Source organism: Cariama cristata, unplaced genomic scaffold, assembly GCF_000690535.1.
Source record: "Cariama cristata isolate BGI_N322 unplaced genomic scaffold, ASM69053v1 scaffold42179, whole genome shotgun sequence".
Classification (NCBI taxonomy): Eukaryota; Metazoa; Chordata; class Aves; order Cariamiformes; family Cariamidae; genus Cariama; species Cariama cristata.
In genome coordinates this window covers 54,227-66,829 of record NW_009636045.1, presented here as the reverse complement: position 1 = coordinate 66,829, position 12,603 = coordinate 54,227, and the positions used below count along the sequence as shown (strand labels likewise).

The 12,603-nt window shown below is 43.1% G+C and overlaps 1 protein-coding gene across 1 annotated transcript in view; it reads right to left on the bottom strand.

Moving 5' to 3' along the window:
- Positions 1-1,568: 1,568 nt before the first annotated feature.
- PID1 (phosphotyrosine interaction domain containing 1) overlaps positions 1,569-12,603 on the bottom strand; it is a 55,577-nt gene continuing 44,542 nt past the window's right edge. The window contains 1 exon segment of the mRNA XM_009707761.1: positions 1,569-2,456. Within this exon segment, the coding sequence (XP_009706063.1) occupies positions 1,980-2,456 (477 nt within the window). The 3' untranslated portion in view covers positions 1,569-1,979.

The following is a 12,603-nucleotide window of genomic DNA, read 5'->3' as shown; positions in this document are numbered from 1 at the left end:
GAGCCGTATTTGGAAACAGTGGATCATCCAAAGATTCAGAGAGAAACAGTTCTGGAAGCTGCCGGCCTGGTGTTTTATTCCCCATCCCACCATCTAATGCCACATCTGAGCCACTCTGTGATTTCTGTAAGCACAGCAAGATACTGTTCCCACTCAGCAGAGCTCATTTCAACTGGTCGGGTGTGTATGGGGAGGTACCTCTGCCACCTCCTGCAAAGCAGAAATTATAAAAAAATCATGTCCGCACACAGCAAAGTTAAAAAAAAAAAAACAAACCTCACAGTAATAATTTACCTAAATATTTAAAAGAAAATAATGTTTAAATATTAAAGGTAATTCTCATGGAGACTGATGTAATACTAAATGGAAATAAATTAACACTTTCATTCCACTAAATGAAATGAACACAGAACCCACACACATAAAAAAAACCAGAGAGTTTGCATTGGAAAGACAGCTTAAAACTCGCAAGCTTTAACCCAAAACATTTTTTTTTATTAAAGTATGAATGCATTTATGCTGGAGAATAGTTTACATACATTGTAAAGCAACAAGCATATTTTCAAGAGGTGTGGGCCCTCCTCAACATGTCTCCATGCTCAGTCTACATGCTTTGACACTGGACTCACACATACACTCTCACATACAAACACATAGACCCACAAAACACAGACATAAAGCTATCTGCTTCAATTAGCTTTCTTTTAAGGCTTCTGTAAGGTGCCCTAGTGCCCCTAACATTACCATAATTATGAACAAAACTGTAGAAAGGAGCAGCATTACTTGCAAACTATTGATCTGCTCTTGGCCTTAAAAAACATCAAGTGAAACAATTTTTTTCCTTTTATTTGAGTTTTATTAAACATCTGCATTTAAGAAAGGCATGAGTCTGTATATCTGTGAACAAGGAAAGATACGGGAATCTTAACATGAGCTTCTCAACCAGAAGAGATGTTCAAACCTGACTCCTAAGGGACTGTTTCCTTTGATCTTTACAGTAACGCAGCCCTGGCTGTGCGACGAGGTACTACCAGCTCCATCCCACCAGTGCCACTCGACCAGTGATGCAGAGACCACTAACATGGAGTTGAGGCTACCATGCTCCTATCACTTCAGACCTGAGGTTGATGAGAAGCCACAGTTCAAACACTGACAGACCCAAGTGTCCCTCAACTCTTACCAGCAGGCCCCTCTCCTGTGGAGCACATCAGCATTGAAAAATGCACAGGTAGTGGTGCTGGTTCGCTGTACCCCTAGCCATCAAGGAGTATTTTTGCCCACCCCTTTTTGGTATCCTGCAGTATATAGTCTGAAACTGCAACTACTCGTGTTGGGTGAAAGACGTGGCAGCAGGTATATTAAGAAAATAGGTACAATGAATAAAATAAAGGATAGCATATGATATAATGTGTACATACAAGCATCTTCTTTCATTTTTTATCTGTGAAATGTGAATTAACTGCAGAATGCCAGGCCATTAGTCTAAAAGGCTATGTATGGCTGTCTTAGCCTACGTATGATCAAAGGATTTTTGTGATGCATCATGGAGAAAGATTCTTCAGGAACCATTAGGGCTTTCCAGGTTTACTTGCTCTTATGCATCATCATGAGCCCCCAGCAAGGAATGCCAGAGGAGCAACTAATAAAATTGCCTGACCAGTCTTACAAGACAAACAGGAATAACTCTACTTCATGGTATGCATCTGAACTACAGAGACAAGACAGGGACAGTGAATGGAGGGTGAGAGATGGGGGAGGGAGCTTTTTTCTCACTTTTACAACAGCAGCAGATTTCAATGTAATGAAATTACTTTAATGATGCATATCTGTAGGTATTAAATTGCTCTTTTGATTTAAAAAGCTGGTCAGACAAGTGTTTGGTAGTCCTTTCATTCCCCAGTTTCAATTGTTGCTTATTCATCTATCAGCTCTCATTCCCTAGGCCATTTCTGCCTTTGCTGAACGGTGAATGAGTTCAGTCAGCCATCGTCAGATTCAAATTCATGAGACACTTCCTCTGACGAGCTGTTCCTGTGGATCCGGCCATCGCTTTTCATGCTGTGAAAAGTCTTCTTAAAGGCCTCCATCATGGCATGGGCCAGCTTCTTGGCCTCCAGCTTGCTCTCACACTCTACAGCATGGCAGTCCATCTGGTAGGACAAGTCATCGTTGATCTCCCGATAGACCCAAGCAAAGATGTTTGGGCTGACGTTGTGGTCAGCAGTGCAGTAGGCTATACGTGCTACCTGAAAGGTATCCATGTGGATTGTCGCCTCACCTTTGAGGTCCAGATGATGCAGCCAGACTTGGAAAGGACGAATTTCCAGAAGAGCATTAGCTGGGTAAATATCCTCCCTGGCGAGCGTGTGCTTCTTCCATAATTCAATGACTGGTTTCTCTGTGCAGCCTGACAAAAATGGCATCCCTGTTGTGGAAACCTTACCCAAATATGTAACCTGCAAAGAAGAGCAAAGATACGTGAAACACAGACAGCAGACTCCGGCGTTGCTTTCTACCATCCCAGGGAACTTTCCTTTATCTGGAAAATGAAAGCACACTCTCCCCCATAAACTCCCCAATTTCCCCATCATCTTCAGTAAAACAGTTTTCAAACTGCTTTCCAGATATTTGCTTTTTCAGATGCTGACTTCACCATTTAAACCCACATGTTAAAAAAGTTCAGTCTCTGAGTTTTAAGGGATTTCACTCTCTTCAGCTCCCCTGGAAAGCCCAGTTTTAGAGCCCATGACTGTACCTCTAAGCTCATGGTGGCAAGCCTAAGTGCCAGTGGAGCAGGCCCCAGGTAGCTGTGATGCTAACCACTTTTTTTTCCTTTCTGCTTTATTCAGACGATTCATTTGTATCAGATTTCAAACATTAATATTAGGAAGACTGAGACATTCTCAGTTTGATAATGCCAGGCTGCAGGGGGTCAGAAAAGCGTGATCACGGCAGAGGATTTTAAACTGTTTGAATTTTTTTTTCCCAAATAATCCTGTTTTTCCACCACTTCTGCTGTTTCTACTTAAGTATTAAGCCAGGAATAGCTCAAAGCTGTTCAAAACTCTATCTTTGAGCAGGGTTGAGACACTTATTACATCTATTTAAGAAAATATGCTGTTAAAAAAAATCTAGTAATAAATCTACCTTAGTTTGATCACATCATCTCTGTGCTTTTCTGTCTAGCTCTTTTGAGTAAATATCCTGTTATCTAATCTGCACAGGAAAGCAAGGTGGTTTCAGTGCCCTTACTGTATTTTGTTCACCAAAAATCAAATTCACTGAGAGGTCCGTACCAAAATTCTACATTAAGCCTGCGCAGAAACATTCCTCTAAATCTGTACAGCTGCTAAAGAGGCTTTCTTCCACTTACAGCTGAATGGAAGACTATTTTATCTGGGAAAGGGGATTTTCTCTAGAAAAGACAGATCAGTGCCACATAAATACAATTATGCAGATTATTCTATTTATTGCTGTTGTCAGAACAGAGCATTTAAAAACAACTATATGAAAGCAAAATTGCTTCTAATTTGTCTCTTGCAGCAGTAACTGCTTGAGATAGAATCTTGTACCTCTTGCTTGATGTCTTACAAGCTCATGCGCATTTTACTCAAGGCGTCTGCAGAAAAAGAAGTAATCACATGCACTTTCCAACCTAATTTCTTCAGAATCCTGTGTTAAACACATTATTTTGTATATGCTTTAAGAAATGCAAAGAAAAAATAAGGTATTTCCACATTTAAACACATTAAAAAATCATACCCACAAGGAATACACGATTTGTATTCCATGCAAACAAAATCTTCCACAAGAAAAATATTTTGCTGCAAGCCTCATAGGTTTTGTTAAACTCAGAGACCTAAATTAAGCCATAATTAAGAAAAAAGCTTACAAAACATTATTGGAAGTCTGTGTGGCTTAATCACGCCTGCCAAAAAAGCAATTTCATAGCATTGACATTTCAAAATGGGAAGTTTTATTCTTTGCCTATAAATATGCATGCTTTGCACTGGGAATATGTTAAATCTTATAAAGCTTTATATTTTTTGGAACAGTGGGAAACACAACAGCTAGAACAGTTAACAAGGCAAGACCTACCAGTGTTTTGCTTTATTTTATTTTATTAGCGATGAGAGTTGAGCTCCCTGAAGTACTGTAGAATAACTTAAAAGAAAACCTCAGAGCTCATAGTGGCAACTAAACACATCCAAACAGCACATACAAGACCAAAGAGGAATGTGTCTGTAACATACTGGGGGGCATTTCAACATACATCCACAGTCATATTGCTTTGAAAAGATCAAGATCATTGTGCAAATTTGCACATGCAATATATTCTCCAAAGGTTCACTCAGCACTGTTTCATATTCACAAGCCAGCTAACAAAAGAATAACACACGCTGTAAATTAACTGAGCATTTGGGGTTAGATGCAAAGCCTATTGCAGTAACAGAAGTCCTTCCCTGACTTCAAAGAGATTTGCACAAAGCCTTTAAACCCTGAGGAACAGAGAATTAGCCTCTTGCTCATGCACTTTATCACTGCCCAACTACAGTTTTGAATCCCCAGCTGCAGGAGAGACGCTGCCACCACTGCAACATTTTATGTCCCCAGCTGCTGCTTGGAGAAGATCGGTATCACTTGGAGCACGCAGAAATAAGCGCCTCTCGTTAATGCGCAACAGCAAGAGCAGGGAATTGTTTCATTACAGGCTTGTCTGCAAGGGGAAGCTGTTGACAGCATGTGAGCTGCCCTGCCACAACCGCATGAGGATCGGGAGAGGAGAGGAAAGCAATGGCAGCTACATCCCACTTAGGAAGCATTGTTACGGGTCTTCCCAGGCAGTTGGTGCTGCTGAGCTCAGTGCTGCAAATTCAGCCCCAGCACACACAGCACCAGCTTCTCAGCATGGATGACTCCCAAGTGATGCTCGGGACACCTCCAGCAGCTGAGGAGCAAAACCGGAGCAAGTTGTCACACGGGAGTGTAAACTGAGTTTAACGTTCTCTCTGTTCCTTCCCTGCCACTAAGTGCAACCCCCTGATGGCCATCAATCCATGTGTGGCCTGCCTACGTGTGAAGTTACATAAAAAAAAAAGTATTTCCTAACAAATAAAGTATTCGTATTTTACAAAGAAAAGCAGTGAATTACTCTGAAAGCAGCCAAGGCAAAAGTAACTAATGAGAAGGATGGGATGACGGCTTGTTTACCAAAATGGGAAGCAATGGTCTGACTTACTGTCCCAGTTCTGTCACAGTATAACTGTGTAGGAACCTTTGGAAAGTTGCTTCCTTTAACACCACTTTGCATCTCCATTATATAAATTTCATCTTCCGTTGGGGACACATTCATAAATATTTATAAGGTGCTTACACATTACAAAAAGGAGTTCACAGGAGAGAGAATAAACAAAGCCTCTGGTTTACAGTCTTTCCTGTACTGTGTCTTACACAGAAACATCAACACCTACTAATGGTGTTATTTTTTGTTTCTTTTTAAAGAAATTATGATTTTTTTTTTCCTAGTTGAGATACAGGCATTTCACAAGAGTAGCATTACCAAAGCTCTTAGTGAAGACAGATGTCTAACATTTCACCGCATCATGGTCCCCTGCAAAATACAGGACAGGGATGCAGGGGCTGGCAAGACACCACGAATATTTGACAGAAAAAAGGCATCATCCTGTTCAGAACAAAGTTTTCTTCATGATTAAATGTCACCTACGTGTTATCTATTACATAGTAATCCATCTGGAGCTGGCCAGTTTAGTAACTTAGATATCAACGTTTGCATAATTGCAGGGACACCATCAGTATGAACTAAAACCAGAAAAAGATGGATTTACAGGGCACTTCTCCCCAGGTTCTCAGTTACAAGGTTATTCCACAAGCACTGCTCCCTGCATTTCAGCTCCTACCTCATCACATCTCACAGCACATCCACCTTTATTTAAATGCCCAGAAACCACTGACCACACACATCATTAGAGTAAAGCTATTACAGTACAACCGTCTTCCTTTCCAATTTCCAAGTTTGCCAACCAAAGATCAAAGAACAGATTATTCCTTCCACTATCAGATGGAAAAGAAAATTATTTTGAGGCAAAAATTCTCACTAGTAGTCTTTTCCATTAAAACTGATAGCGTCTCATCTGTGTGAAGCCAGCAGGAAGTACAAAAAAGAAGAATTTCATCTTTAATACTTGTAAGAACCAGATGTGAAGGGCACAGAAAGACATTATTATTATTATTGTGTGCGCAAGTGCAAACACACACTGCAGAAGTGCCTGAACAGAATCAACTGTACAGCCTTACTAATTAGAGAGTAATCATTGACAAGGACTGGCGACAGCCACAGTTCAGGCTGAAAGCTGCACCTGTGATAATACAGCTCTGACCACCAGCCAAACTTCACCAGGACTGAGTAATGTTTTTCCTTCCTCCAAAACACTGCACAGAGGTCCCTTGGCAGCAAACATCAGTCCAGAAAGATGACTTACCTGTGACAGCATGGCATGTCCTATAGCAAGTCTCATCCTATACACACTGAGGCCAGTAGCCACGTTCCCTTCCCTCTAGACCCAGTGCAAAGCAGAGTAGCCACATGTTGGCTGCAGTGTGTAAGTTATGATTAAGCTGTCACAGCCTTTACTTGTTTTGGACACTATATTTTAAGTGAGAAAAGGAATGGAAAAGCCAGCTCAATGCCGCCGTGTTAACCTTAAGCAATAAAGGCATTTCATATCATATCTTCTTCCAGGGCTAGAAATACATTTCTTTATGGCATTTTCAGTCCTCTGGTTTGCATGTTCCATCGTTCCCATAGATTTCTGGAAGATAGAACTCCCAACAATTTCTTGTGCATGTTAAAAATTATCCACATTCTTTCCAGACCTTCTACGGCAAACTGGCATTTTCCATCTGATCCTTCACTCTCTGGCAAGCCACTGTCACCCAACATGACATAAAATACACTTGTGGTTTCAGCACTTCTGTGCTTGCAGACATTCAAACCTTTAGCAAAAGCCAAGATGCTCTGAAGAGGTCCTTACTTCACCCTAGAGACTTGCCAACATCAGTGTCAGTATCTGACAAAACTGTCCTCAACAGAAAAATGCTGTGCCTTTGCCCTTTCATAACACAGCTACAGCCATCTGACATGTAGAGATGTCTCATGTCAAAGGACATGAAGATTAATTGATGTGATTCTTCATGCACTATCCTGGACACACAAAAACATCTGAGTATTTTGATATTGTTGTTTTCAACACCTCCAGTCCAGTAACGTATAGTGCAAATACCATAGCAGCTGCCGTAGATACATGAGCTGCAAGTAAACAACGTGAGGTCAAAGATAAAGAAAAGAATAGACTATAGAACCCCCTTACTACTTCTGACAAGTCATGCTGTGCTAAAAGTGAAAATGTCTATGGCCAACAGACAAGGTGGCCGGCGGGGACCTTCACTGCAACGGCAGGGTGCACAAAGCTCACAGTGGCTCCCATACTGGGTGGTCAGGGAGGGTCAGGGCTCATCGGAGGGTCGCACAGCTTTGGCAGCTGAAACTGGATTTTTTTTATCCACAGCAGAGCTGAGATATGAGTGGGATAGGCCTGCAGCAGGCTGCCTGGCAGCTCAGTCAGTCATGGCACATCTTTCGTTTCAGTAAAAGCAAATTTAGCTGTAGAGTCATTTGCAACACCTTTAATGAACACACCCAGCTCCTGGTGCAGGGGGAGTGCTCCGTGCCAGCCCGGGTGCCCGTCTCGCCGCACCACCGCAGCACCTCGGTGCTCCTCGCCCTCACCGCGGTGACTCTGCCTCGGGCTGGCGGCTTTGGGATTTAGAGCCAAAAACTGCTTTTTGGCTCTGGAGGAAAAACAAAAATATCCCAGACATTCCGCTGGATCACTGAGCAAATACCGTGAACTGCATTCAAGCAATGTTTGCTTAAGTAAGACCCAACAAACTAACTCAGTTAAGGAAAAAGGCTGCACAGTTTTCCTCTGCCTGTCACTGCTTCCTCACCCACACTGCCCACCATCCAGCCAAAGCCTTCGCAGTGCAAACACAAGGGTCTTTGTGGGAACCACAGGGCTCCTCAGCACACAGAAATACTCAGTAAATGCAGTAACGTGGCTTACAGAAATATGTGAGGAACTGTTTTATTTTGGAGACAAAATTCAGAGGGAGAACAGACTGAGTTGGGCAACTGATTAACGTAAAATAACCATCGATTCTGACGGCTGCCCTCTGGTTTAGAAGGGAAGGAAAAAAAGTTCAGTAGTTAATGTCTGATTTATTCTGAGGAATCAAAGAGCAACTCCAGAAAAGGCTGGAAGTGTCAGCACCTCTTCAGCAGTTAACAGCCAGCATCTGACTCCTTTAGTGGGAAGAAAGCTGAACCTAAGTCTTAAAACAATGCTAAAATTCCCCCTTGAAAACAAAAATAATAAACAAGCCCAGCAAGAAATGCATTCAACTCTTTACATCTTCAGAACTCTTTTGGAAAAACAACCAGCTGCTCCTTCCTTCCCTCCCTCCCTCCGTCTGTCTCCACAGCCACACTCGCAGCAGCCCTTCAGAGGTGCCTTTATTTTCCCATGTGTTTCTCAGCTGTGACTGTGCAGGAGATCCTGCCTCAGCTCAGTCCCAGGAAGGGTTCACCACACAAGTAAGGTGTAAACTGATAGTGCAGTGCAGTCACTTTGGACATAACTCAATCCTCCAACTAAATCCCTTTAAAGGACATACAAGCTCTGGTTATTTTTAACCCGTCGTTATTCTTCCATGTTTTACAGCCTCCATGGTTCTGGGTAGCTGCAGTAGGCGAAGGAGAAGGAAGAGCTGGGGCACTGTGAAAATGCCTTTTCTTGAAAAAGGTTCATCCTCAGTAGAAAGAAAAACATATTATCCATTTCACTGCTGCTTCTGAGCTAGCCTAGGAAAGCCCTTTAACATGGCAGCAGGCAGAGCAGATGAGTTACCATGGTCCAGCGTGGGTGCCCCAACGTCTAGTCCCACATTTGTCAGGGCAGCATCTCGGGCATGGGGCTTTTCTGATGGAGGGCAGAGCTCACCCATGAAGGACTTCTCATTCCTCTGACACCAAGCAGGACAAATGCTCCAGGGACCGCAGACAATGGACATCAAACGCAGGGCTCATCTCTGAGATCCTGTCCCAGGCCCTGAGCACGACACCCAAGAGCACACAGACATCCCAGAGCCCCTCTTCCCAGTCAAATAAAACTCCAGTCCTCCCAGAGCAGACCTCTGCCAGGCCTCGTGCTGATGGCACCTGGGGAGGGGAGCAGAAGACAAAAACCTTTGCAGAGTGCCCACAGGAGTGGAGCCCTCCTTACCCTGCACAACCAGCCCCATCACTGGCACGAACCCGCACTGCCTGGGGAAAGGGGGGGAAACACAATGACATTTGGCAAGTTTAAGATTTAGTAAATAAATGTACTGGAAGAGAAAAAATTTACCTTTGACAGCTTAATTTGTAAGCTCTGAGAGGAACAAAAGCAGACAAGAAAAAGCCCACTGGCTCAAATAGCCAGTGCAGGATAAATAAGGCAGCAAGCAGAGCTCTCCTTCAGAAACACAACCCTGAGAAACACAACAGTCTGAGCTTTTCACCTTTCATTATATCAGGCTGCTGCTCAACAAGCTTCTTTATAAACTACCCTGGGTATTAAACTACTGTCCTCAGTTAGACCTAAGAGCATCTATCTATCTTATATCCAGCGACCAGGAGTCTCTGTCTAATTGGCAAAATGGTTAACCAAGCCCAAACACAACCTCAGCAAAAGCCAGCTCTGCTCCCTGCAGCCTCCCGTTAGCAACAAAAGGATCGCCTCTTGCATTTCATTTTCCACAGGACAGGCAGCTCTTTTTGTGGTTTGGCTTGCGGGGATGAGTCTAAAATGAAATCAAGTGGAACTGGCAAACTGCAGCTAGCTTGAAGTTGGAGACGCTTGGGTCCTGGAGTGAGTGGAAGATTTATGCTGCACTATTTAAAACTCCAGAAATCAATTTAATTCTAGCAGCAATTTTAAAATGTTGCAGTGCGAGACATAACTGAATGAACAAATACATTGATCATACACAACCTCAGCAGGGCTGCTGGACACCCTACTGTACAAGTTTATGATTACTTTTATCCCCAAATATTTTATGTTGCTACTTAGATCACTTTCCTCCTTTGCCTCCTTTCATTGCCTCACATAGCTTCGTTTCTCTGTGCCCAGTTACCACTGGGTTGAAATTAATTCTTGGATAAGCCAGCTCATTTCCCATTGTCCCTCAGGAGTCCTCCCACGGCGACGAGAGATGTGAAGGCAGCCAGGGAAGTGAGAAGAAAACCAACCCACGCTGCAGTCACTAGTTGCAATTACTTGGATTTTCCTTCACACAAAGTCCTTCCAAAACCTCTCCTCTGCCACCTCAAAACCTTCACTTTGAGAATGTCCCTTCTGCCAAGAGAAAACAGCACAAGTTTCTATGATCATGATCTCCCTCCAAACAGTCATCTACCTTCACGTTTATGTTCAAATTACACACAAGCTTTTTTCCCCTACACATTCTTTATTTACATGAGGTTGAAACCGAGCATGGAAATCTGATTAAGCAACTCATCATGTTTCAGAAAGCTTTTTGGTCCTGGGCTCCTCACAGCTGTTGTAGCAGAGGGAAGGAGCACACGGGCGGAGGCGGGGGAGCAGGCTGTTGGCTTTTACTTTGTTCCCCTTCCTTTCCAACCCACAGAAAGCTCACTCTGGCACCAGTCCTACAAAAACTTCTCCAATTGTACTTAATGGAGCATGCAAAGAGCAAGTATGGGAACGGCTATGTAACAGGCCACCATTTCCACCTAGGTATGTGCATTTTACATACTCTCCAAGACTTTGGACACTGAAGTACTCCCAGAAAGCCAGGCAGAGTGCATGTTTTTCAGGATCTTTTATGGCTAAGGGATCTGTCCTCAAGGTTCCCTTCTTTGAGTATTCCCCACAAGATCCTTGTATTTCCCCTTTAGTTCTTCCTTTTAAAAGAAGATGCCAAGTAATAAAACTGAACAAAGCCTGTGTTACTAAGACATTCAGTTCTGGAAACCAAACATCTCAACTGCACTTGCTTCCTGGCACAACTTGACAACACCTGAAATTAAGAGCAAGAGGGAAGGGAGCCAGCTTCAGGGACCACTGAAGACGACTACAAATTGGGTTTGTATTTCAAGAGAAGTGTCAGGGCTACATCACAGAAAAAACAGAAGAAGAATAATGACAGCTAAACCATTTCAGTTATTCTTCCCCCTGAGAGCCGTAAGACCAGTAACATTCAAAAACAGAAAAAATTACGAAACGAACCACAGACATGAGAGACTCCCAGAAATGGCAGCACTTACTCCTGCTATCCTCCACGCACTGCAAATGAAACACATTCCCTGAAGAGAACACGGGAACACAGAAATACTGCCCCCCATATAAATGTAACTATTCCCACATCTGCAAAGTCTCCTATTAAGGTACTCGGTCATTAGTTTTACATCTCCTTCACTATGTGAAATGAGTTCCGTGACTTAGCAAAACCCTCAGAGATTTTTCCAGCTCTCACAAGTTTTAGCATCTCCAGGAAGAGTCTTATTCGAAGGCTGGAGAAGGAGAAATACAGTGCCTGCACTGGGATGGAGCTCTTAAACTGCAGCAATGAAAAACAGACCTTGCATATTTCAACTTAATAAAAAGCACTAAATACATTTTTAAAAAGAAAATATAGTTACACAACTCTTTTTATTGCTGAATGAGCCCTTAGATAAATATGACTGATTTATCATTTATGTTTGTTTGTGTTACCAAATTCTGGATCAGGGCCACAGCAACACAGGCTCTGCACAGACAGGAAGAATACAAACTCTCTGCCTCTGAGGTTTATGACACTATATTACAATCTAACCAAAAATTTCCCACTCAACAATGCAACAGTATGTTCGCAGACTAAACAAACGATTTTAAAAGAACAAATATATCCCGTAGAGTATAATGATGGAAGACAATGGTGCCATACAGTTTTTAATTCATTTCCAAAGCCATAGTTCACAGTGCCTCCAAGGTCCTGTTTTCACTATGGATTTAGTGCTTGCCTGTGCCTTCAATACAAAGCTGGTGAAGGGCCCGGAGCACAAGTCTGATGAGAAGCGGCTGAGGGAGCTGGGGTTGTTTAGCCTGGTGACGAGGAGGCTGAGGGGAGACCTGATCGCTCTCTACAACTACCTGAAAGGAGGCTGTAGCAAAGTTGTGGTCGGCCTCTTCTCCCAGGCCACCAGTGACAGGACAAGAGAGCATAGTCAGAAACTGCACCAGGGGAAGTTCAGGCTAGAAATGAGGAGGCATTTCTCCACAGAAAGGGTTGTTAGGCATCGGAATGGGCTGTCCAGGGAGGTGGTGGAGTCACCATCCCTGGAGGTGTTTGAGAAAAGACTGGACATGGCACTTAGTGCCATCGTCTAGCTGACATGGTGGTGTTAGGGCAAAGGCTGGACTCGGTGATCCCAGAGGTCTCCAACCAAATTAATTCTGTGATTCTGTAATACAGTCATTTTCC